Here is a 27,221-nt window from a genome sequence, read left to right as displayed (position 1 = left end):
GCAAGGTGCTGGGGCCAGAGCAGTGCTAGGGTGGATGGCCGGGCTGCCAAGGAGCGGGATAGGGATGGGGTGCAGGATGTGGGAAGGAGGTGGGGGGCAGAAGGAGTCAAGGTCCGGGTGGTAGGTAGGGTGCAAAAGCAGGCTGGATGTAAGGTGTCTGGCCAGGGGGAGGGAGCAGAAGCAGATTGGGGGTAGGGTGTCTGGCTACGAGGGAGGGTGCAAGTAGGGGACTTGGGTAGGAGTTGGACCTCCCTGATCTGGCACCCTCTGGACCTGACTGGTCCCAGATGAGGAATTTTTGGACCAGGGGAGGTCATTTCAGGGCTCCTGGTTCCCCTCTTCCCTTCCCCACTAGGCTTCTTTGCACCTCTATCCCCTGCAACCCAACAGAGCTGCTCACCCCTGCTGGTTGCCTGCACTTCCCCCCAAAACCATCCCCCACAATATACGGGAGTGCAGCACCAGTTCCCTGCAGCCCCCCACAGCACAGCTGAGCCCCATTTCCCTGCACCTCCCCCAAGCCCCACAATACTGCTGAGGCAAGAGCCAATTCCTTGCCCCTCCCTCCCCTTGAGTCTAGCCCCGGTTCCCGGCACCTCCCTCCTCCTGCAGCCAAACTGAGCTCTGAGCTCCACACACACACATCCCTCACCCCACAGCCAAGCCCAGCCCAGCTCCCTGGACCTCCCCACTCTGCAAATTAGCTAAGCTCAATTTTCCTGTGCCTTCCCCCAAACCATGCAGACATGCTGAGCCAGTGCTGATTCCCTGCCTCTGCCTTCCTCCCTCCCCTTGGCTGTGTCTACACTGGCACGATCTTGCACTAAAGCGGCCACTCTTGCGCAAAAATTTTGCTGCCTGTCTACACTGGCCGTGTGTTCTTGCGCAAGTATACTGACATTCTCATGTATTAAATCAGGGCTTCTTGCGCAAGAACTATGATGCTCCCGCTCAGGAATAAGCCCTTTTGTGCAACTATTCTTGTGCAGAGGGCCAGTGTAGACGGGCAACATGAATTTCTTGTGCAAGAAAGCCCTATGGCTAAAATGGCCATTGGCACTTTCTTAGGCAAGAAAGCGTCCACACTGCCATAGATGCTCTTGTGCAAAAGCACAGCTCGCACATGGCAGTGTGGATGTGTTCTTGCACAAGAACTCTTGCGAAAGATGCTCTTGCGCAAGAAACAACCAGCGTAGACATAGCCTAAGAGTTCCCTCACATGAGCAAAATGAATTTTGTGTTGTGCACCAGTACTGAGTTCATGTGGCTTGTTTGGATGTGCCACCCAAGATATTAATAAATATTTTTAAACCTCTGCCTTTTCCCTCTGCTGCCATGTCTCCTCCCCTCCTGGCTCCATCAGCCCCCCTGGTGCCTGCTGCCCCCCCACTCCTCACCCTCCTCTGCTGTCCTGACTCCTGCTCTTCTCACTGTCCTCAGCCCTCCTGCAACCTGCCCCCCTCCACCAGCCCTTCTCTCCCCCCTGTGCCCACTCCTCCAGTAGCCCCACTCTGATCATGTGAGCTACCCCTCTTCATCCCCTCTTCTAACACCTCCCTCAACAAACCTGCCCTGCATCTCTCCTCTGATGGTGGTCCCTCCCCTGCAGGTGTCTGCCCTTCTGCTTCACCCCCCAGAATCCCTTGGCACCTGCACCTTCTCTTACCCCTGCACCCTCCTGGTGCCTCCTCCTTCCCTCACTTCTCCTGCCCCCTTTGCTCGCTTTTTCCCTGATGCCCACCCCTCACCACCCTCTGCCCCCATTCTCCTGTGCCCTCTCACATGACTTGTTCCATCCCGGCCTTCCTCATGCCCACCCCTTCTTTCAGGCCTTCTCCGAGCACCTCCCTTCACCCCTCTAGCCCCCAATGCCCTTACCCTCTCCCCTCCCAGCATCACCGTCCCCCTCCCACTGACACCTCTCCCCTCCTGCCATTTTTCTCATTGTCTGCACTTGGTCCCCTGCCATTTGTCTCCTCCACCCTTGTCCCTTTGGTGCCTTCCCCTCCGCCCAAGCACCTTCCTCTCCCAGCCCTTCCCCTTTCCCTCTGCACAAGCCACTTCCCTCTCCCATACCTTCTGCCTTCCACTTTGTGGGGCCGGAGTCTGTGCTCTGTCCCCGGACTCCGAACCCGCAACTCAGCCATGCGGCGCAACACAGCACCCAGCAGGTTTAAAATCCCGGGCCGTGACGTTACGTCACATCCGGGCGTCTCCCTACCCACAGGTTTGAGCATGCTGCGCAGGGCAGCAGCAGCTAGCAAAGGGGAGCTCAGAGAAGGTTGCACACGGCAGGGACGGGTCCGGGATGGGGGGAGAGACGCTTTGGGGCCAGGGTGGGAGGACGCTATTTTAATGCAATTTAAATAGAATATGAGTGTGACTCCAAGCTTTGCAGCTAATGGCTGCTGCTCTTCAATTTGGCTGCAGAGGAAAGCTTTAGGTCTTTCAATATGGCTACAGAAAAAAAATATTGTTACGGGGGGGGAGGGGGGAACCAGCTTTTAAGCTGGGACACACACACACACACACACACATACATACACACACACACACACCCAGATCCTGCTCCCCCCACTTACTACCTTTGATACAAAGTAAGGATGTAATAGTATAGTCAGTTAACCAATAAGCAAAAACTTATAAGTTAATGATATAGACTACATGCATTTCCCTCCCCCAACCCTTGCCAGTAAATTTTTTAGCAGGCTGGCCAGCAACCTGGCTCAGTTCTGGCTTGTACTAGGTCCAGAACCTACTCCTGCTGAGGCTCTGCATTTAAAGCGTATTAGGAGCCAGGCCAGCAGGCAGTCTAGCTTAGTTCTGGCTCGTGTTGGGTCCGGGAGCTCAGACCCACCTTACACAGGGGCTGCTGGCTCTTTATCAGAGGCGGCAGCACTGGGCAACAGGCAGCCAGTCCACAAAGGGAGCTGGTTTTTAAACTAGCTGCCCTCATTGATGAGCTCCCGTCTGATACCCTGCACTGCTGTGTCTGCCAACCCCGTCCCCGGGGACTATAGAATAGTTGACTAAGTGATAAGAATTCATGAGGTTACCCGACTATTCATTTAACCAATTTAACATCCCTAATACAGAGGCAGCAAGCAGGGGGAAAGCAAGTAGTCGACTTCACCACTTGCTTACATCCCTAATCCATGAATCTTGAAAGGCCTGTTGGGAGGGGTTTGATCGTTGTAGCAGGGAAGATACATCTGCATGTTTTGCATCTCTTCAGGCAGGGTCTGATGCTGCTTTTGAGTTAGTGTGTCCGGATCTGTTGGAAGTTTGCTTCTGAGGTGAGCTTGGCAAGGATGCAAGAGTTGTTTTGAAGGCCGAAAAACAGGAAAGGCTTGTTTCAACATGTGGTACCCATCAAATACGGGTTGTAATAATTTAATGATAACTCATTTGAGCTCCAGCATGGAGCAGTAGGGAACAACTAAGAACATGGAGTCAGTGAAGGTGTGTTTTCTCAATATTGAAATAGTTTCTCCTGATTTACATGGGTATTACTTTCCAGTGTGCAATCTGCTTTTCTGGTGGAGTGTCCTTGTTTAGTAAAAGTTTTAAGTTTGTTAAGGTATATCCTGGACTTTTTCTTTCAAGGTAGTATCTGAGTACCTGGCTGTAGGTACCATTTTCTTTGGTGTGCCTGGGTTGGCTACTGGATCTGTGGTGATATGTGGGTTTCATGTATACAGTCATTTGTAGGGTTTCATTGTTGCAGCTAATCCTAGTGTCCAGGAAGCTGATGCTGGTGTGGGAATGTTCTTCAGAGAGTTGAATTGATCAATGGTTGTTAAGTTTGTGGTGGAAGTCTATGGAGAAGTTTAAGTATTCTGTGCAGAGGATGAAAATATCATTGATGTTTCTCAGATATATTGGTTTGTTGTCATATGATGCATTTTTCCAGAAATTCTTCTTTGAGGTGTCCCATGAAGAAGTTGGCATATTGGGGAGCCATCTTGGTACCCATGGCTGTTCCCATAATTTGGACAACGTGTGGTTAAATGTAAAATTGTTGTAGGTGAGAATGAAACAGATGAGTTTGGCTGTGAGTAAGGTGGATTTTTTTCAAGCATTGTATGTGATCTTGTAGGTATTTGAGGCTAGCAGTGATGATGTCATGGTGAGGGATGTTGATGTACAGAGAAGAAACATCAGTGTGGCAAAGGTGACTTTTTTGACACGTTATTAGTGTTGCAGAGTTTCTGATGGAAGTCGGTGGTGCCTTGAAGCATAATTAAGTGTTGTTTTAGCAAATGTTACCATTACAAAATACTGATCTAATGATGCTTCATCCATGCAGTATCGGTGGTATTATGCCTATGCACTCCAGAGCATACTTCTGTGGGTCTTCTCTGTACCCTAGAATTCAGTAGGGCCATTTGATTCATGACTATAGATATGTTAGCAATTCAGCCTTTATGTCAGAGAAAACGTGTGCATGCATTCACATCAATTTCAGTAGAGCGGGTATACGAGAAATTTCTCCTTTAGACCTCACTGTTACAGGATTTGTACTTGATTTTACTCACGGGAAGGGGTATGGCGGCCTTAAAATTTTAAAATATCATAAGTAATCACTAATTTTGCGATTATGTTGGGTTCCAAACTTCTCATACTGTTTGAATACTATTTATACACATTTTATATTTTGGGCGGGGGGATCTTTGCACTCACCATGGACAAACTTTGTCTGGAAATGTTTAAGTTTGGAGACTCTTAACATTATTTAAGTGTCTTAATTTTTTAAATTGAGAATTTTTATAGAAAAAGTGAAAGAAAATTTTAAACTGTGGGATATCCTACATTATGCTTCCTTCTAAATGCTTTGATGGGCATTTTTGGTTCCAGGACTGTTCTTTTGGGCTCAGTTTTTAGATTTGCAAGACGAGAGTAATAAATGTTTACATGTCTGAATATATTTTGTCTTTTGTCTTTGATGTTAGATAAATTATTTGAGAAACCGAGCTCGAAAGCACAATATCTATTTGAAAACTTTACCCATTGGATTTACAAAAAGAAGAGAAAATACAACCACATTCAATAAGAAGTAAGTTTTTAATTAATATGGGTTTTGGGGAACACCTCAGCAAAATCTTTGATTATGTCTAACTGGGAAAATAGCTGTTGAAAGGCTCCTTTGTAAGATTGCAAGGCCTTGTAGCATTTTTAATGACAAAATCACATTAGACAGTGATCAGCATTCCTGTAATATCTTTGGTAATACACTCAGATAGAAATATGTAGTAAATTCTGCAGCCAAATAGTATTCCACTCACTTAATAATTCGGCTTCTTCAGTGAAGATTTATTATACCGTAGGCTTCAGATGGGTTCCTTCTTTTATGCTTGGGCTAATGTTTCCTACGATCGTTAAGTAGTCCTTGATTGGCAGAGTTGGAAATCCAAGGACTAAAATGAGCAATGTGGCATCATACTGTCCGGTACTTATGCTAGTCAATTAAATATTGTCATTATTGAACAATGCTACTCATTAAAACAGTGAGAGAGAGGTTTTTCCTTCTTTATAAATTAATGGGCTTTTACATGCATATATGTCTATAATAGAGGGACAAATAAGGATTTATTTAATGCTTTTATCAGAAAAAGATTTTAAATTTGTATTTCCATGCTAAGGACTTTTAATTCTTAATCTCTAGGGCTTCTAGCCATTTTGGCAATTTATGCTTTGTTCTGAAAGCTGTCTACTTAAACCAGCAGGGTATTATAATGATGAGCTCTGTATTTGTCGTACTTTGATAATCTCAATTAATGGAATAATTTGTTGATCAGATGTACTCTTGACTTTTTCACTGGGAGGTGGGGGTACATCTTTTTAAGGTGGAAGGGACTGCTGAATGTCTCCCTCCTGTGGAACGGAAGGATGTGGATTTAAGTCGGGGTTGTTCACAAAGTAAACATTTCCATATACAGGCAGTCCCCGACTTATGTGGATCCGACTTACGTCGGATCCCTAGATACGAACGGGGTGAGGCAACTCCCGCACATGCGCAGCAGCATTCCCGGGGCTCGCTCACCTGGGTCCTAGGATCCTCCTCCTCCTCGGGCCGGCTCCGACTGGGGTCCCGCAGAGCTGCCGGGCAGAGGAAAAGTGCCTCCCCACGCCCGCTGCCCCCCCCCCACCTCCCTGCCAGCAACAGGCTGCCCCCTCCCCTGAGCAACAGGCTGCCGAACAGCAGACAAAAGCAGCCTCTCTGCCCCTCCTCCCCTCTATACATGCCGGGCTCCCGGAGCGGAGCGCAGCAGCGTCCCCGGGGCTCGCTCACCTGGGTCCTAGAATCCACCTTCTCCTCCTCTTCGGCCGGCTCCTCCGGCCTGCCGGCTCCAACTGGCCTCTGCCTGCAGCAGCTGGCCACAGGGACAGGGATCCTGCAGAGCTGCCGGGCAGAGGAAAAGTGCCTCCCCACGCCCGCTGCCCCCCCCCCCGTGGCCTCGCATCCTGCACGCCTCCCCCCTCCCCTCCTGCCAGCAACAGGCTGCCCCCTCCCCTGAGCAACAGGCTGCCGAACAGCAGACAAAAGCAGCCTCTCCGCCCCTCCTCCCCCTATACATGCTGGGCTCCCTGGGCAAACAAAGACTCCACCAAAACAAACAAAGTGCGTGGCCTCACTGTTAGCAAAAAAAGGACCCTCCTCCTAGAACCCTGGGTGGTGTGTGGAAATAAAGCTATTAGCTCAAAGCATGGTGCAGAGCTGTTTGGTATTTGATGAGTTACTCCTTTAGTCCTGAGTTTGTCACAGGGACAGAAATAGATGTGAAATCTTCTGAACAGGGGAACAGACAGCAAAACAAACATTAGAGGGGAGTTAACCTTTCCCTATGCTATCCAAAACTAAAAAAAATGTTTGGCTAGAGTTTCCCCTACAATATGTACCAGTTCCGACTTACATACAAATTCAACTTAAGAACAAACCTACAGTCCCTATCTTGTACGTAACCCGGGGACTGCCTGTATAGTCAAGCTATGTTACCGAGCTCTGTACCAACCAGTAAGTTTTATAAACCAGCATTTATGATCTTCATTGAAAGTCCAGTTGGTGCAAGCCTAGCAAGCTCTCTACCTGGCTCAATGTGGCTCCCCAGAAGTGATATGTACCTGCTACTCTTAGACAGAGGAGTGACCACAGAGGCTCCATGCTTTGCGCCCTCGCCCCCCAAGTGCTGGCTCTGCAGTTCCCATTGGCTGGGACACATAATCAACAGGAGTTAGATGAGCTGGGGTGCCTGCAGGTGGAGGCAGTACATAGAGCTGCCTAGCCACACTTTTGCTTAGGAGCAGCTGAAACAGATTTGTGGGGAGATGCTCAAGGTGAGCACCACCTGAATCGAGCATCCTGAAATCCCTTTCAAGCCTTCTCTCACACCCAAACTCCCTCCCACGCCTGAACCGTGCACCTCCTCCTGCACTCTAAACCCCTAGGTGCCAGCATGGAGCTCCTTCTGCACCCCAAACTAGGGATTTAATAGTGTAGTCAATTAATTGATTAACCGATAAGCCAAAGCTTATAGGTTAATACTGTAGACTACACACATTCCCCCTGCTCCCTGTCACCAGTAAAAATTTTTTAACAGGCTGGCCAGCAGCCCAGCTCAGTCCTGGCTCGCGCCAGGTCCAGGACCTACCTCCCCACTGCGGCTCTGCATTTAAAGTGTATTGGGAGCCTGGTGAGCAGGCAGCCCAGCTCAGTTCTGGCTTGCACCTGGTCCGAGAGCTCAGACTTGCTCCACCAGACAGTGGCTGCTGCCACCCTGCACTGCTGCCTCTCTATCAGAGGCAGCAGTGCTGAGCGACAGGCAACTGGTCTGCGATGGGAGCTGGTTTTTAAACTGGCTCCCTGCTCTGACCAGCACTTGCCTGGAACCCCAATCAGGGGGATCCTCAGGAGTGGGGTTGGAGTGTACCGCATCTAGCTACTGGTGTCTTCCCCCCCTTTTCCTCCTCCCTCCCCCCCCTCCCCCGGGACTGTAGAATAGTCGGGTAACCAATAAGAATTTATGAAGTTCATCAACTATTCAATTAACTGATATTTAACATCGCTACCCCAAACCTATCCTCCCCGGCCCCATCAGGGAGCCTTCACACTCTCCTGCACCCAACTCGCTGCCCTAGTCTGGATCCTCCTCCTGCACCATCAACCCCTCATTTCTGGCCTCAGCCCAAAGTCTGTACCCCTTAGCCCAGAGCCCCCTCCCATACTTCAAACTTTTTGTTAACAACATAGGTAACTAATCAGCATCCCCCATTCCTCCAGCATGCTGGATAACAAAGCTTTTACCGAATAAATAAAGTTGATATTACTTCTATAGGGCTGCTTTGTAACACAAAAATGTACTAACTTGGTGGAGAGTGCTTCTGTGTGAACTAAGTTAGTATGATGGCTCTTGAAATTTAAATATTTGATTGTACTGTTGCAGTGCCGGGAGAAAAACAGCAAAAGCTTTGAGAGCTTGGATAATAGCCACTGAGGGCAAGCTTTTTTCTTGATGGCTTCTCTTTGCACTTTTAATAATTAGTTTTGGTCACAAATTCTTCTGCATCTAGAATTTTTTTTTCACTCTGTTGAGCTAATGCCATCTCCAGTTAGTTATCAGGTAACAACGAATGGATGAGAACTTAACAGCATTTAGTAACTAAACCACTAGGTGTCTCTCCTGCAATGGTTTAACCATTGAGCTTGCATAAATAAATTAATTAATGAATGCTAGCATAATTTCTTATTTTGAAAGAAAAGCACTTTTTCTCATTGATGAAGGAAACTTATTCTTATCCTTCTGTGTTACTTACTTAAAAATATCAAGTCTAACTTGGAGGGAAGATACCCAGGAGGGGTTAAAGGAAAGGAAAGGAAATACAAGGTTTTCCCCATTAAAATATCTTGTGAATTCCGAGGAAGCCAGGAATCTTCATCAGTGTAAAAACAGACTACACGGCAACCCCCAAATACGACACATTTTTGCATCAGTAGCTAAGAGTTGGGCGACAGCGCAACAACAAAAATGTTTGCACTGATAAGTCTTGTGTACAAGACAGCCACACATCATTGTTCTCTATAAGTTGTGTGCTTGCGTGGCCACTCAGGAGAATTCAAATGCTGCTCAGCCGATTAGCAGTCAGAGCACCCACAGCTTTTGTTTTTATTGGTGGTACACACAAAAATGTGTTCTGAACATGGATGGAAAAAATTGGAGGGAACATTGCCACACAGACTAACACGGCTACATTTCTGTCACTATTTTACATGGTGTGGCTTTCAAACCAGTGATTTATAACCTTTTTTATAACATGAACCAGCAAACCCATTCACAAACTTTTGGTGCACTGGTAACATTTCATTTGCATATTCATTATGCAGATTAATTGTTACTGGTCTGCCAAGGGGCTGGTGCGAATAGCTGGCTTCAGCTGTAGCAGCTACCTTCTACACAATAGCTGCTGGAGCTGAAGCTGACTGCTGTGCGGCAGCTCACGGAGCCTGTGTGTACCCCACCCCAGAGCTGCTGCGAACAGCTGGTTTCAGCTTCAGCACCTGCCATGGCCCAGCAGCCAGCAGTTTGTGGCCCAACACTAGTCCACAGACCAGCAGTTGGGAACCACTGTTTCAAACTCTTCTGTTTACAAAAGTACTTTCACATGTGGAAATACATGGCTGAGCAGTGAGAATGAATTAATCTGGGCATTGAATTACATAAGCCTTTATACATTTATAGTTACTTTTTTTTTAACAGGAACCCATTTTAAGATCTGGTAGGATTGGTATGTTATTTGTAGGTAAATAGAATCATAGAATCATAGAATAATAGGACTGGAAGGGACCTCGAGAGGTCATCGAGTCCAGCCCCCCGCCCTCAAGGCAGGATCAAGCTCCGTCTACACCATCCCTGACAGATGTCTATCTAACCTGTTCTTAAATATCTCCAGAGAGGGAGATTCCACCACCTCCCTTGGCAATTTATTCCAATATTTGACCACCCTGACAGTTAGGAATTTTTTCCTAATGTCCAATAGTTAAGCATGAAACTATTTCAGGAACTTCCGGAATGAAATAAGACAATGACTTCTTCTGTCATGGTAGAAAACAATTTTTGTTTTAAAATATGAATATTTCACAGACCATTTCTGGTTCCAGCAAATGGCACAGAAATATCGTCTATTTAAGAGAGTAACCACTTGCTTTCCACAAATAATTTTGCAGGCTTTGAGGATGCTAAGTTTTGAGACTGAGGCTGAGTGTGAAAGGGAGGTGTTACATGCATATTTTACATGATAAGATGAAGTTTTGCCTCCAGTGGGGGTGAGGGGGAAGTGTTGCAAATACTGCTAAATGCCTGTCCCGGGTGTCATTGCTTATCAAGACTGAGTAGTCTGCCTTTTCCTCTTAGGATGACTTTTTTCCCCTTTCCTTTGCTTTTAAAGCTCACTAATCTTTTGTAACTAAAATACAGGCAGTTCCCAAGTTACGCGGATCCGACTTATGTCAGATCCGTACTTACGAACGGGGCTTTTCTCGCCCCAGAGGACACGGGCGGCGGGACCACCCAGACGCACTGCGGTCCCGCCGCCCCCATCCTCTGGGGCGAGAAAAGCTGCTCCGCATCTCCCTGGTCTGCTGGGGGAAAGAGGGGGGCGCAGCTAGTGCGCTCCCCCCTCCCCCTCCAGCAGACCAGGCTTTTCTCGGAGATGCCTGTGGTAGAGCACCTGGGGCACTGCCAGTTAGTCCCACAGCGCTGCTCCTTGGCGCTACTGGACCAACCCGGCAGCACCTGAGCTGCTCTGCCTCAGGCGTCCTGATTCAGCCGCTGCTGGTCAGTTTCAGCAGCGGCTGAATCAGGATGCCTGGGGCAGAGCAGCTGGGGTGCTGCTGGGTTGGTCCTGTAGCGCCTAGGAGTGGCGGCGCTACTGGACCAACCCAGCAGCACCCCAGCTGCTCTGCCCCAGGCGTCCCCAAGTCAGCCGCTGCTGAAAGTGACCAGCGGCTGACTACAGGAAGCCCGAGGCAGAGTTGCTCTGCCCCGGGCTTCCTGGAATCAGCTGCTGATCAGTTTCAGCAGCAGCTGAATCTGGACGCCAGTTCCAGCTTAAGTACAAATTCAACTTAAGTACAAACTTACAGTCCCTATATTGTACATAACCCGGGGACTGCCTGTATAGGGTCTGGTCAATCTTGTGATTATGTGATATATGGTCTACCTTCCGATGAAGATGGTTGTGTCTAAGAGATGCTGTGAGAGAACAAATTATATTTTTGGAAGCCTCCTACATCTCTCTGTGCATCCCACTATGCTGCATTTTTTTTGCAGATCAACGGTAAACATTAAAATCTGTGGTATCTGTCAAAACGGGACATTCCAATTATTCAAATAAAAGCTCATTGAGAATCCTCTATTTTCATGTATGCAAGAAATGCATATTCTAATTGCACTTGTTCTCAAAAAATTAAAATATGGTAATTGCAAACTCATTGCGGTGTGTGTGTATGTATATGTATAAATGCTCTTCCGCTGCTTTCCAGGATTGCAACAGGGGTTTTGTGAATGGACACGATAGGATGTTTTGGTGGCCAGTTACCAATGAAACACAAGATGCAAATTCTAGACATTTTCATGAAATTCATAGGAATTCGTGTCCAGTCAGAAATATTTTGATTAGAGGAAAAGTCATGTCCCAGGCACATCTGGTGAGTAGATCAAAGAGCTGAATGCTTGAAGTTCATACTCTCTGGCTGTGTCTACATTGGCACCCTTTTCTGGAAAAGGGATGCTAATGAGACAAGTTGGAATTACAAATGCCATGGGGGATTTAAATATCCCCCGCAGCATTTGCATGAACATGGCTGCCGCTTTTTTCCGGCTGGGGGCTTTGCTGGAGATAAGCGCCAGTCTAGACGGGATCTTTTGGAAAATAAAGCCTTTTCCGGAAAATCCCTTATTCCCGATTTTAAGAGAAATAAGGGATCTTCTGGAAAAGGCTTTATTTTCCGAAAGATCCCGTCTAGATTGGCGCTTTTCTCCGGCAAAGCCCCGAGCCGGAAAAAAGCAGCAGCCATGTTCATGCAAATGCCGTGGGGGATATTTAAATCCCCCGTGGCATTTGCAATTCTGACTTGTCTCATTAGCATCCCTTTTCCAGAAAAGGGTGCCAATGTAGACACAGCCTCCATGTTTGACTTCTGATTCTCTTAGGAGTGTTTTGATTCTTCAAATGGACTGAATGTGCAAGAAGTTAGTGATCTTAAGTCAGGATGTTGTTTATAATTCAGTCTGAGGGGTAGCCGTGTTAGTCTGTAACTTAAAAATAACTTTAATTCAGTGATTTTAGTTTGGTTCTTTTAGTATGTTCGATCACCCTTGAAATAAAATCAGTCTTGTCTTATATTTAATAGCGTGAGAATCTGTAAATACAATTTTTCTTACAACGTTTCACACTTATCTAGTTGAGGCTACCTTTGAATAAAATAACTTAGATAATGTACAGAATGGCTGGGAAACAGGAGTGGTTTCATGTGACTGCTTTCCAAGAGTTCCTCCTTTGAGGGATACACAGAGTTTGACTTAGCTTTGGAAAATGTAAACAGTAAACCAAAGTAAAGATGTTAACGAACGAGTAATTTACTATTCGAGTAGTCGATGGAATTTCCCATTTCAAAGCATCAGCACAGCAGGGAGCCCAGTATCAGCTGGGGACTCTCCAGCTGCCTCCCGGTTCTGGGAAATGCAGCAGGGAGTCCCAGGTCAGCTAGGGAGACCCCAGCTGACCCCAGGCTCCACTCAGCACTGCTGCTTCGAAGTACCCCGTCTTTCCCCCTCCCCACTTTGCTGCCTCGTCTGATAGAGGCATCAAGGGGTGAGGCAATTGACTAGTCAGTTCAACTATCCGATAAGCATTTGCTTATTGGATAGTTGACTAGTCCTTAACATCCTTAAACCAAAGGCTAATTTGATGTCCAGAAGATGAAGTTTAGTTTCTTTATTGAAAAAATATGTTGAATTAGGGTTAGCCCATCTTTTGTGAGGTGTTTGGGCAATTTCAAGTACTATAAAACTGTGAGCAAGTGGCTCTTGGATTGATCAACGGTAAATTTCTGCTTCTTAATTTCAGAAAGACAGGCTAGAGATTTTTAATAGAAACTGAGGCAAGGGTATGATTATCTCCTCATCACTGTAAATCAGTTGCACTTATGGAAAACAGGAGAAAACAGGCCCAAAACCTTTTGACTTTAAACACAGTTACTGTACTTCTAAATCACTGAGCTTCCTTTCAGTGCTCCATCCCCATGGGTGGATAGAGGTGTATTTTCTCTTCTAAATCCTGTTTACATCATCTGAGTGGTGGCAGCTCAGCAGAGGGCAAGTTGATGATTCTGGTAAGAGTGAATCTGCAGCTGCTTTCTCCCTCCTCCTCCTCCTCCTGCTAGAAAGAAAGGATAGGGAAGGCTCCATGGCAGTTGATGACAGAAAATGAGTGCAGAAATGGAGTATCTGAGAGAAATGGAGTAGCTGACACAGATCTGTTTAGGACACACAACACACATATCCTGCTTGAGGCCAGACATACTGTGATATTTATATACCTAAAGATAAGGATAGGCTGCTAATGCCAGAGCAGGTTAGGCACATAGGAAAATACCAATAGTCACCTATCCTGCCTATTTAGGCACCTAGATATTTATGAAAATATGTCCCTTGGGGCCTAGAGCCTGTAGTGTCCACAGCGTTTGCCCAAATCATGATACACAAGAACCACACTATTCGGGATTATTTCAGCAAAAAGATAATTCTACAAGATGATGATGACTGCGCTGCTCATAGTAGGGATGTAATGGGTTAACTAGCTAGAACAGCGTCCCCCCAACCTTCTTGTGTGGTGGTCATAGCCAGGCCTGGCCATAGCAGCCCTATGCAGTGTGTCCTTGGTGCACCATTCCTGGCCAGAGCAGCTTCCCACCATGGGATCACCAGTTAACTTTTTTTTAACCGGGATTTTACATCTCTAGTTCATAGAACTGCAACCATTATCATCTTAGTGCCACTAATATTAAAAACAACTTTTAAGAAATGAGTAGTCCTGTGGCACCTTAGATACTAACAAAAAATATGTGTAGTAAATGTAATTAATCTCATCTGAAGAAGTGGATTTTGCCCATGAAAGCTCATGATTACTAATTACTTATACTATACTATACTAATTTTTATTAGTCTCTAAGGTGCCACAGGATTACTGTGGTTTTTTTAGTTTTTTAAAGTTACAGACTAACAGAGCTACCCCGTGTTCCCTTAATATTGAAAGAAATTACTATAACAATCATTGTGTTCCTTGCCTATAGGAACAGTAGTTTGGTTTGCTTATGAATTATCTGCTTGTATGTTTGAAGACATTTGAAAAGTACCGTTGAGGAAATTACTCGTTGAAAATTTAAGATTTCTGGCAGGGTGAAAGGGAGAGCAAATTATGTTTGTTAGGGGACAATCAGTAGCTATTAAAAAGCCTACAAACTTTAGAACCTAATTTGCCAAACTGAGCCAAAACAGAAGATGAAATCTGTCAAAAATCTGCAACCAAATTAGCTAGTTTTAATCTTAACTAGTGTTGAAATATTGGCAGGCATTTCTTGTGAGACCAGCTCTGCTAACACCTATGTTACTTCAAGATGCAAAATTCATTGATGGTCAGGGATGCTTCATTATAATCAATTATCAATGGGCTTATAGAAATTTCTTCTAGTTATGGAAACTTTCTCTGAAAAACAATTGCAGTTTATCATGAGTTTTTATTTTCTATTTCATTCTGAAAGACGTCTCTGCTTTTGTTCCATTTCTGATTTCATCTGTTTGCTTTCATGAAAATTCTCATTGTTACTTTCAGACAAGGAAGTAGGGGCTTTTTAGAAGAGGTGAAGCAATGCAGTTAATAATACTCTGCAAAATTAACATTTTATATTTGTCCAGAAAGTGTAACTTTTTGGCATGGAATCAGTCAAATTTAAGGTTCAGACGTTATTAGTGTCCTTGAAGGGAGTGGATCCATAGACTGTCTGAGGGAGTGAAGGCTTTATAAGAAGATTATGTAGTTACCATGATGAAATGATTGTGCCTCAGGGTACATCTACACAGCAGGGATAAAGTCAAATTAAGCTATGCAACTTCAACTACATCAATTGCATCGCTTAATTCTAAATAGCTTAATTGGGCTTTTGGTACTGTCTCCGTAGCAGGAAGTCGAAGGAAGAACACTCTTCCTTTGACTTTCCTTACTCCTTGTGAAATGAGGGTTTCCATGAGTCAGAGTAAGAAGTCCTCCAGCTCACCATTATTTTGAAATAAAGGCTTTTAGTGTAGATGCACACTGTTATTTCAGAATAGCATCAGTTATTCCGGTATAACGCAGCTGTGTAGACATATCTTCAGAGTCCACAGAGAACTGGACCTTCCTCAGATCATCCTGTGAATGTGTGATGGAGGTTTTGATGTGTTTGAGTAGAAATTGTAATTTTGAGCACCAGATTGCTGATGAGCCGCCTTGGCTATCTGGAGAAGAGGCTGTCCTCTGGTCCTGACAGAGAAATGGTTTGTTAATCATTTCATAGCTGTCCTATGCCTGTTGGGAAAGGAAGATCTGCAGCCTTTCCCTCACTCTTATTGTTCTGGCCCAAAAAGGATGGGAGGAAGAATTCCCTTTTTATATTGAGCTTTGGACATGATTGTTGGACTTACAGGTGAGTTGAAAAGTTCCCAGGTAGTTCTAAGTACATGCTGGCCCTCTCTGTGAAAGTGATGGACAGCTTGTCTCCAGCTCAGCATGTGTTTGTGTTATAGTATGTACATGTTGCAGTGTGCACTAATCTACTCATTCCTAGAATGGACAGGTGTCGCCTTTTCCTTTCAGTTTACACACAATTACTGGAGAAAGATGATTTCACCTCTGAGACCCATTTTTCCCAAACTTCACGGAAAAAGCCTAGCCTTGTTCTTAGGCCCTGTCTTCAGAGCATGAAACACAATATCTACTCTGAACACTACTACAATTCCTGCAGCCCTCTTCATGTGATACACCACCACCTTTAGTCCCCCAGCAAGTTCTAATTAAAATGTTGGAATAGTGCTTTGCATATGTAAATACCATATAAGTACCAGATGCACGGACAGCAAAACGAGATGGATCACTTAATAATTGTCCTGTTCTGTTCATTCCCTTAGAAGCACCTGTCATTGTAGGGAAGACGGGCTACTGGGTAGAGATATCAATGCATAGACAACTACATGACTAACTGATAAGGCTGGGCTTATCGTTTAATCTGTTGACTACTCACATACACACACTCCCCTCCACTTGCTGACTCTGCTATAGAGGAAGCAAAGGGAGGGGGAGCAGGAGCCGGTGCCTGTGGGGAGCTGGCTGACAAGCAGGCTCCCTGTGCATGCTGGCTTCACGGACCCACCTACCTCTTTCACCCCCTGCTGCCTCCTACAGAGGCAGTGGGAGGCAGGAGTCAGTGCTTGGGGGAGCAGGCTTAAAAGCTGGTTTCCCCCCCAGCACCAGTTCCATGGTACCTCCTCACTTGCTCCTCCACCCCGTGCACTGCTGCCTCTGTCAGAAGCAACAGTTCAGGGATGAGTTAAGGGAGGCTGCTGCGAAGCAGCCTCTGTCTGCATCAACCCAGGCTTGCTGCAGACAGAGGCTGCTCCGGCATCCCGCATGACGGGCTGCTGCCACCCTGTACTGCTGTCTCTGATACAGAGGCAGCAGCGCAAGGCAGCAGACAGGAGCTGGTCTGTGCAGGAAGCTCATTTTTAAACTGGCTCCCTTCACATACCGGCTCCCACCTGCCACCCTGCGCTGCTGCCTTTGATAGATGGCAGGGGGGCTCCCCGAGAATGGGGCCGGAGCGCACTGGCTGCTGGCCCCACCTCCTGGAACTGTCAAAATAATTGTGTAACTGCTAAAATTTCAGGCAGTTACACAACTATTGAATTACACACTATGTAACATACCTGCTACTGGGCTACATTCATCAATCTTATGTTTGTGTTCTAAGTGCTACATTTTAAGTACTACTGCCTTATGAAAGATTCTAACACTCAAAACATGAATCTGCTTTTATAGTTATTTTAAAATTAATGTTCAAATTTGGAAATACTATACCATTACACTGAACAGCATGTCTTAAAATGTGGAGAAAGGACACATACTTTCTGATTACAGAAATCACAGGTTGCCAGTGCTAGAGTTGCCAGTTTCACTGGGAGTCTCTGGGAATTGGACTCCATCTTGGAAGCCAAACTGGGTGATTTTAGTCCACTGAAAGCCCAGCAGCACGGAAGGGCTATGGCAGGCTCCTTCCTGCCCTAGCTCTGTGTGGCAGCTGGGAGCAGCCTGAATGTCCTTGGTGGGAGGGAAGGAGGTCTCTGAATGCTGCTCCCACTGCAGGTTACAACTCCGCAGCTCCTATTGGCCAGGAACTGCAGCCAGTAGGAGTTAGAGGTGACACGTGGAGGTGAGGACAGCGTGTGGAGCCACCTGCGCCCACTTCCCCTCCCCCATCCTTAGGTGCTACAGGAACATGCCATTTGCTTCCAGCTATGTTGCTGAGCCAGGGCAGGAAGAGAACCTGTCTGAGCCCTGCTGTGTTGTCAACTGGGAGCTGCATGAGATAAGCGCTACCTGGCTGGACCCTGCACCCCTCCCACACCATATCCCCTACCTGAGTCCTGAGCCTCCTCTAGCACCCAAACTTCTTCCCAGCATCTCCTCCCACAGCTCCTACCCCAGCTTCGTGAAGGTGAGTTAGGCTGAGCATCAGAGGGAGGGGGGATGGAACAAAAGAGGCAGGCCTCAGGAATAGGGAGGGATAAGGGCATTAGGGTCTGTGTGATTAGAAGTTGGCAATCCTACTAGTCATCATTTTTCTGTCCTCCACTTCCAAGTCTTATATTTGTATCCTCTTTCCTCTCCCTGAGCTGATCTTCTGTGATGCAATCTTTCCTTAAAACACTGGTATTTAAAGAAGCCTCTAAATATTAATCCTTCCCTTTAACAAAATGTAACAAGTGGATCAGAGAAAGAGGATAGAAATAGTGAATTTACAAAACAATGTGTACAACTCCACCAATCGTGTGATTCTTGTTGTATCCTAACATTGATCTATACATTACCTGTTTAGATTCTATCATTTACATAACTAAGGACCTTGTTTTCCCTCCTCTTAGAAAAGAATCCAGCACTCTTTCTGTGCTAAGAAAGTAATCTGAAATATTGTATATGTACTGTAACTTTCCCTTAGAAATAACTAGGTTAAGAAAAATTGTTTGTTTCAGAGAAAGCTCTTTTGTGAATCTCTCATCTAAGAGTAATAACATAGTTAATTGTACTTAGCAACCAGCTTGTTTGCTGTTTTGCTACTAAATGCACGTACACATGCCTCTGTAGCCAGCTGGACCCAACTGGAGAGTGTTTCATCTGTCTCTTGTATAAATTAACTTGCTTACAACAGCAGCACACTATTTTTAATAATAATTTTGTGAATCTTTGAAAACTCAATGCTGATGGGTTTGGAGGTATTACTCGGAGTCCTGTGCCTTTCACAGCAGAAAAAGGGAATTGTCAGACCTGTGGAACATTGTAAATGCTGCTTCAGTTTATACTCCCTTTAACTATATATTATGTGTGTGAAATTCTAAACTAGAAAGAGCAGCTGCATCATAATACCTGGCTCTTTCATAGTGCTCTTCATCAGTAGTTCTCTGAGGACTTTGCAAAGATGGTTAGTGTTTGTCTCCCCATCTTACAGATGGGGTAGCTGTGGTGAATAGAGGTGAAGAGACTTGCCCCGTGTCTCCTAGCAGCCTAATGACACAGTCAAGTGTAGAGCCCAGGTATCCCAAAGCCTGACTCAGGACTCCTGCAGGAAGGGTCCTTAAAGAATGTCTTTAGTTTGGAACCACTTTGAACTGTGTTGTAGAAGGTAATTTCTGCTTCCAAATGACTAATAAAAGTTGCTCTATAATTAACTGCATTGGCAAGAGAAGAAGGAAAGGGGCTTCTGAACAAGGTTCCCTATAAGCCAGTGTTTCTTATACGGTTCCGCGACAACCTTTTTTTCCTCAGTAACTTCCACCGACCCTTTTTTTTCCCCTCAATAACTTTCCCCTGTGGTGGGTCCCCCCCGTCCCGTCCCCCCCAAACAAAACATCCTTGGTGTCCCTCATGAAAAAAATTGTTTGGTGTTCCTCGGTCTTAAAAAGTTTAAGAAACACTGCTCTAAGCTGCTCTGCCACTCAGCTGCCTTAGTGAGCCCTACCCCTCAGAACTGCTGTGCATGGACCTGCGGCAGGTTCCTTTTCCCCAACCATGGCAGTTCTCTGCTGGGGCTGGAGAAGTGTGTCTGTCCACTGGCTGCAGCCCCAGGCTAAGGGAAGTCCTGTCCCTACCTGGAAACTCTACTCCTGCGGCTCCCATTGGCTGGGAATTGTAGCCAATGGAAGCTGCATAGGCAATGCTTATAGGTGAGCATGGGGCAGCAAGGGCTACACCGAGTCACCTATTGCATCCCCACACCAAATGGGAGCTACCCCAGGTAAGTGCCACATGCCCCATGCCCCAACCCGTGGCCCCAGCACTGAGCCTCCTTCTCACACTCTAATTCCCTTCCAGATGCCACACTCCAGCCCTGAACCTACTCCACCATCCTCATCTCTCTCCTAGACCCACACACAAACCCTGAGCCAACTCCTGCAGCCTAACTCCTGCCCAGACTAGGGATGTAAAATTTTGATTTGACTAATCAAATAGTTGATGCAATTTGCATCGACTATTCAATTAGTTGATAAAGGGGCTTCTGCCTTCGAAGGTGATGGCACTGCGGGGAGCCCAGAGCCAGAGGGGGACTCAAGCTGACTCCAGACTCCATGCACACTGTCACTTTGAAACATGGCGTGCAGGCCAAGGCCAGCTGGGGATCCCAGGCTGCACACAGAGTTTCAAAGCGGCAGCACAGCATGGAGCCCAGAGTTAGCTGCTCCCGGCTGCATGTAGCATTTCAAAGCGGCAGCGCTGCATGGAGCCTGGGATCTGTCCCCAGGCTCCACATGGTGCCACATGTCCCAGGCTCCACATGTCCCAGGCTCCACATCTCCTCCCCCCACCGTATTGCTGCCTCTTTCTGATAGAGGCAGTGGAGGGGGGGAGCGATTAGTCAACTAGCCTGTCAACTATCTGATAAGCGTTTATCGGATAGTCAACTAGTCGTTCACATCTCTAACTCAGACTCTGTACCCCCACCCCCACCCCAACCTCCTGCCCTGAGCCCAGTTCCATACTCCAGATTCCTTGGCCTCAGGCTGGAGCCTTCTCCACTTCAAATGTCTCATCCTTCCCAACCCTGAGTCCCCTCCCGCACTTTGAAACCCACCAAAGACTGTCTATGTGCAGAATGAATTTTGTTACATGTAATAATATAGAGGTGATGTGTCACACATCACCGCCACATAGGTGCACATAAAAAAATCATTCTATATAGCCGTGGTCTCCAACACGGTACCCGTGGGCGCCGTGGCGCCCGCAGGGGCATTCGTGTGCGCCCACCACGTGCTCGGGGCTGGCCTGGCCCTGGGCACGTGGCGCATGCACAGTGCCGGAGCTGGCTCCAGGCGCATGGTGAGCACCGGGCGCTGGGGGGGGCGCCAGCCCCGGGCGCGCGGTGCTTGCGGGGGGGGCGCTGGCCCTGGGCGCTTGGAGGAGGGGGGGCGCCAGCCCCGGGCGCGCGGCGCTTGGAGGAGGGGGGCACCGGCCCCGGGCGCACGGAGCTTGGGGGGGGAGGGGGCGCCGGCCTTGGGCGCGCGGCGCTTGGAGGTGGCCCCGGGCACTTGGAGGAGGGGCGGGGGGCGCCGGCCCCGGGCGCGCGGCTATGGGGGGGCCCCGTCCCCGCCCCCTGGCGCCCGGCGGGCAAACGGCCACGCCCCCTGGCACCCGGCAACCTCCACAGGTTGGGGACCACTGCTAAATAGGAACATAAAAAATTAGATGGGACACTGTTTCTGATTAATGAATTGAACAAGGACTCAGGACATCTGGCTTCAGTTTCTGGATCTGCCACAGCTTTCCTTTCTAACCTTCCAGTAGATTGCTTAATCTCTTTGTGCCCCAGTTTCCCATACGTTAACATGGAAATAATAAATGCTACTTTTCTCCAGCCTGTGTATGTAAATGGGTAACCTCTTTGGGCTAGGGACTGTCGCTTACTATTTACAGTCCCCCAACTTCACTTGGTTGAGGTTTATAGGCCCTACAATGATGCAAATAATATCTCTAGGATATTAGATTGTGTTTTTATTTCTTTTTCTTTTCTTTTTTTAGGGAGCAAAGGTTCTACTGGCATTTGAAGCTCATATTTCCTCAGAGTCATGCCGAATACATAGTAAAAAGGTATCTGAGATTGTGAAAAGCAGATGTCCATAGTTAAAATTAATTATAACAAATAAGTTTTATAAGACTTTTTGCTGAGTTTTATAGCTAAAGCAATAGGACTTAAGATACAAGAAACCCTTGTGATTTGTGTACTCGCTATTCATGGTTCCACGTTTTCGTGGGTTTCCCCTGCCCAAGCAGGGAGGGGCACAGCAGGGGCTAGCTCCTGTGGTGAGTTCCCTATAGCTCTCAGCACCTGCAGTGGGGTCCCTGCAGACCCTAGTATTTGTAGATTTTGCCATTCATGGTGGTGCCAAAAGAGCATCCTCTGCAAATGATGAGAGTTGTCTGTAAAGATATATATTTTGGTCATTAGAAACAAAAGTAGTATTTTTTAAAATAACTATCACCTTAGAAGGATAACACTGAAGTCTGTTTTCAAAAGGAATTTCTCTAATTTAAATACTTGTTTAATTTGTTGGTATTCTGTAAATAGAGTAGCCTTGTATATGCTTCTTGATGCTTGCTGACTGCACGTATCAGCATGCTAATATGGAGGTTTGCCTGTTCCCAACATTTTTCCAGAGCTTCAGAGCAAATCCCACCCCTTGCAGCAAAACCCCTCCCATACCAGAGAATGGAAAGGAAGCAAGGTTGCCTTTGTAGCAGATGCTACTAACTCTGCAAGGTGCCTTTAGGAATTCAGAAAAACAGCAATTCTCCTTAACAAACAAAAACTAACTCTTCTGTCCCCATTCCCATTTGGGGTAGGAAAGCTGCGAAATAGACCCTCCTAAGGGTATGTCTACACTACCCTCCTAATTCGAACTAGGAGGGTAATGTAGGCATACCGCAATTGCAAATGAAGCCCGGGATTTGAATTTCCCGGGCTTCATTTGCATAAGCGGGGCTCCGCCATTTTTAAATCCCCGCTCGTTCGAACCCTGTGCCGCGCGACTACATGCGGCACGAACTAGGTAGTTCGAACTAGGAAGCCTAGTTCGAACTACCTAGTTCGTGTTGCGTGTAGCCGTGCGGCACAGGGTTCGAACGAGCGGGGATTTAAAAATGGCGGAGCCCCGCTTATGCAAATGAAGCCCGGGAAATTCAAATCCCGGGCTTCATTTGCAATTGCGGTATGCCTATATTACAATCCTAGTTCGAATTAGGAGGGTAGTGTAGACATACCCTAACTTACCCTCAGGGCTGCAGGGAGTGGCAGTTGCCTTTCCATCTGTAGACATGAGGAAAGACAAGAGGCAGAGTCTTTGTTTCCTTCCTGCAGTTGTCAGTTAAGTCCCACTGTTAAATGAAGGTATGTCATAGGAACGGTCATTCTGGGTAAAACCAACAGTCCATCTAGCTCAGTATCCTGTCTGCTGACAGTGGCCAATACCAAATGCCCCAGAGGGAGGGAACACAACAGGTAATCCTTACGTGATCCCTCTCCTGTCACCCATTTGCAGGCAAACAGACGCTAGGGACACCGTTCCTATCCATCCTAGTTAGTAGCCATTGACGGACCTAACTTCCATGAATCTATCTAGCTCTTTTTTGAACCCTTTAAAGTCCTAACCTTTGCCACATCCTCTGGCAAGGCGTTCCAGAGGTTGACTGTGCTCTGAGTGAAGAAAAACTTCCTTTTGTTTGTTTTAAACTTGCTGCCTATTAATTTCATTTGACCCCTAGTTTTTATATTGTGGGAATAAGTAAATACTTTTCCTTATTCAATTTTTCCACACGTGTCATAATTTTCAAGACCTCTGACATATCCCCCTTAGTCTCCTCTTTTCTAAGTGGTACCTGTCCAAACCCCTAATCATTTTAGTTGTCCTTTTTTGAACCTTTTCCAATGCCAATATATCTTTTGAGATGATGCAACCACATCTGTATACATTATTCAAGATGTGGGCATACTATGGTTTACATAGAGGCAATACGATATTCTCTATCCTTTTTAAATGATTCCTAACGTTCTATTTGTTATTTGGACTGCCACTGCACACTGCGTGGATGTTTTCAGAGAACTATCCACAGTAACTCCAATATCTCTCTTGAGTAGTTGTGGCTAAATTATTCCCCATCATATTGTATGTATAGTTGGGATTATTTTTTCCAATGTGCATTACTTTACTTTTATCAACATTAAATTTCATTTGCCATTTTGTTGCCCAACAATCACTTAGTTTTGTGAGGTCTTTTTGAAGCTCTTCACAGTCTGCTTTGGTCTGAACTATCTTGAGCAGTTTGGTATCATCTGTAAATTTTGCCAACTCACTGTTTACCCCTTTCTCTAGATCATTTATAACTAAGTTGAATGGAATGGGTCCCAGGACAGACCCTTAGGGGGGCCCCACTAGTTAGTTCTCTCCATTCTGAAAATTTACCGTTTATTCCTACCCTTTGTTTCCTGTCTTAACTAGTTGTCAATCAATGAAAGGACTTTCCATCTTATCCCATGATAACTTACTTTACTTAAGAGCATTTGGTTAGGGACCTTGTCAAAGGCTTTCTGGAAATCTAAGTATACGATATCATCTGGATTCCCCTTGTACACATGTTTGTTGACCCCCTCTAGAAAATTAGTAAGACATGAGTTCCCTCTTTAGAAACCATGTTCACTTCCCCCAACAAATTATGTTCAACTATGTGTCTAACAATATTATTCTTTACTGTAGTTTCAACTAAATTGCCTGGTACTGATATTAGTCTGTAATTGTCAGAATCACCTCAGAGCCCTTTTTAAGTATTGGCGTCAGGTTAGCTATCTTCCAGTCATTTTGTACGGATGCTAATTTAAAGATGGGTTACAAAACACAAGTTTAGGAGGAGTAACCAAGTTAGTCTGTAACAGGAAAAACTTAAACAACAAATACTCTGCTAGTACGTTAAAGACTAACAAAACATGTAGATGGTATCATGAGCGGTCATCTGAATAAGTGGGCTCTGCCCACGAAAGCTCATGATACCATCTACATATTCTGTTAGTCTTTAAAGTGCTACCAGGCTATTGGTGGTTAAGCATTTACAGACCACAGTTAATAGTTCAGCAATTTCACATTTGAGTTCTTTCAGAACACTTGAGTGAATGCCATCTGGTCCTGGTGACTTGTTACTGTTAAGTTTATCAATTTGTTCCAAAACCTCCTCTAATGACATCTTGATCCAGGACAATTCCTCAGATTTGTCACTGAAAAAGGATGGCTCAGATTGGGGAAATTTCCAAACAACCTAAGCCCTGAAGACTGAAACAAAATTTCATTTAGCTTCTCCACAATGACTTGATCATCTTTAAGTGCTCCTTCAGCATCTCGAATATCTAAGGGCCCCATTGGTTGTTAGCTGGCTTCCTGCTTCTGAGATACTTAAACACATTTTGCTATTTCTTTTTTGAGTTTTTGGCTGTCTGTTCTTCAAACTCCTTTTTTGCTTTTCTTATTATATTTTTACACTTAATTTTGTAAAGTTTATGCTCCTTTCTATTTTCCTCACTAGGATCTGACTTCCACTTTTTAAAAGATATCTTTTTATCTGTCACTGCTTCTTTTACTTGGTTTTTAAGCCAAAGTGGCACTTTTTGGTTCTCTTACCGTGTTTTTTAATTTGGGGTATACATTTAAGTTGGGCATCTATTATAGTGTCTTTGAAAAAATTCTATGCAGCTTGCTGAGATTTTATTTTTGTCACTGTACCTTTTAATTTCTGTTTAACTTATTTTTGTGTAGTTCCCCTTTCTGAAATTAAATGCCACAGCGTTGAGCTGCTGTGGTGTTTCTTCCCTCCACAGAGATGTTAAATTTTATTACATTATGGTCACTTATTTCTAAGCAGTCCAGTTATATTTACCTCTTGAACCAGAGCCTGTGCTCCACTTAGGACTAAATCAAGAATAGCCTCTCCCCTGTGGGTTTCAGAACCAGATGCTCCAAGAAGCAGTCATTTAAGGTGTCAAGAAATTTTATCTCTGCATCCTGTCCTGAGGCGACATGTACCTAGTCAGTATGGGGATAGTTGAATTCCCCTGCTATTATTGAGTTGTTTACTTGGATAGCCTTTCTAATCTCCCTTAGCATTTCATAGTCACTATCACTGTCCTGATTAGGTGGTGGATAATATATCCCTACTGCTATATTTTTATTAATGGAGCATGGAATTACTATCCATAGAAATTCTGTGGAACATTTTGGCTCATTTTAAGATTTTTTACTTCATTTGATTCTACATTTTCTTTCGAGTACTGTATAGTGCTGCTCCCCCACAACCTGTTCTGTCCTCCCAATATATTTTGTACCCTGGTATGACTGTCCCATTGATTGCCTTCATTCCACCAAGTTTCCATGATGCCTATTATATCAATATCCTCCTTTAAAATGAGGCATTGTAGTTCACCATTTTATTATTTAGACTTCTAGCATTTGTGTATAAGCACTTCAATAAGTTGTCACTATTTATCTGTCTGCCATTTCCTAATGTGTTAGACTCTTTTTCATTTCATGTCTATGCTGCAGTTAGGCAACCTGCCTGGGGCAGTTAACTGAGGGTCATCACAGGGCTGTTGAATTGTAGTGTAGATGCTCAGGTTGGAGCCTGAAGCTCTGGGGTTCTCCCCACTCAGAGTCCTAGAGCCCAGATATCTACACCACAATGAAACAGTTCATTAGCCAGATCCCTGCAAGACCCAATTGGCCACAGGTTTTTAATTGCAGGGTAGACATGTCCTGTGTGCTGGGGGTTGCTATAATATCCATTGCCTGCTTGTGCTACACTGATGCACATGGCACCCTTTTCAGATGTTACTTGGCTTGCTTCTAGTGTTTTATCACTTTAAATATGGAAATACCATTTCCTTAAAATTGGTTTAATATTTCTTTTTGATTCATACTTAATAAACTGCATTTATATATTTTTTGGCTTAAGGGTGTCCGATGATAAAATACTAGGTGAAATCCTTAAACCTTACATTGATCCTGAAGAATCAGATCCTGTTGTTCGTCAAAAGTACGTATTTAAAAAATTAGTAATTTTGTTTAATTGATTTTAAAATAAACTATTCACATAAATTCTGTCAAACTGTCAGTTTTCCACTTTCACTGTGCAGAATTGGATTACTAGCTAAGTGTGCACTCACAACACAATTAATATTAACCACTGTGGCAAAGAAACTTAAGTCAGAATAGGGACGGGCCATATTAAAGAAGATTTGGATTAATAAGATGCATTAAAGTAAGGAGGGCCTGATGAAGTTCACTATAGGGATCCTACTTAAGGATCTAGTTGAAGCAAAACCTATTAGCAGGGCTCACCAAGCAGCGGCAAGCCCCGCTTGCCAGCCGCGCGGTTCTGCGCTCTGCCCATCTGTAGATTGCTCTGCGCCGGCTCTTCCGGGTACTAATCTACTCGCCACGGGCATGTAGATTACATTATTTGTTGAGCCTTGCCTATTAGCAATTATCTTTGGTAACTCCTAGAAGACATGAGAGCACCTCCAACTAGAAGACATGAGAGCACCTCCAAAATGGAGAAGGGAAGCGCAGCACTCTAGGAATTATATACCTGTCAGCCTATCTTCGGTACCTGGAAAAATAGCAGTGCAAGTTGTTAAATCTGTTGGTAAGGACCTGGAGGATATTAGAGCTATCGGGAATAATTAGCATGGATTTGTTGAAAACAATGACAATCCAACCTAATTTTCTTTCTTGATACTATTACTGTTTCCCCCAATCCACTAGGTCAATAGAGACCCCATACCTTGATTTCTAGCAAGGCTGTTGGTATAGTTCCACCTAATATTCTCCTCT

General features: G+C 45.4%; 1 protein-coding gene across 2 annotated transcripts in view; it reads left to right on the top strand.

Annotated features, from left to right (window-relative positions):
• The window catches only part of ZNHIT6 (zinc finger HIT-type containing 6), a 78,678-nt gene that overhangs the window by 4,237 nt on the left and 47,220 nt on the right, over positions 1 to 27,221 (top strand). The window contains exons 5-7 of one of the 2 annotated variants that reach the window (XM_075936386.2): positions 4,953 to 5,056; positions 21,373 to 21,441; positions 26,341 to 26,421. In XM_075936386.2, the coding sequence (XP_075792501.1) occupies positions 4,953 to 5,056; positions 21,373 to 21,441; positions 26,341 to 26,421 (254 nt within the window). The remainder of the gene's footprint in view (positions 1 to 4,952; positions 5,057 to 21,372; positions 21,442 to 26,340; positions 26,422 to 27,221) is intronic. The other variant, XM_089780490.1, reaches the window with a different exon arrangement.

Source organism: Pelodiscus sinensis, chromosome 9 (assembly GCF_052426305.1).
Source record: "Pelodiscus sinensis isolate ZL-2025 chromosome 9, ASM5242630v1, whole genome shotgun sequence".
Lineage (NCBI taxonomy): Eukaryota > Metazoa > Chordata > Testudines > Trionychidae > Pelodiscus > Pelodiscus sinensis.
Note: the sequence above shows the minus strand (reverse complement) of the source record. Positions and strands in the feature narration are given on the sequence as shown.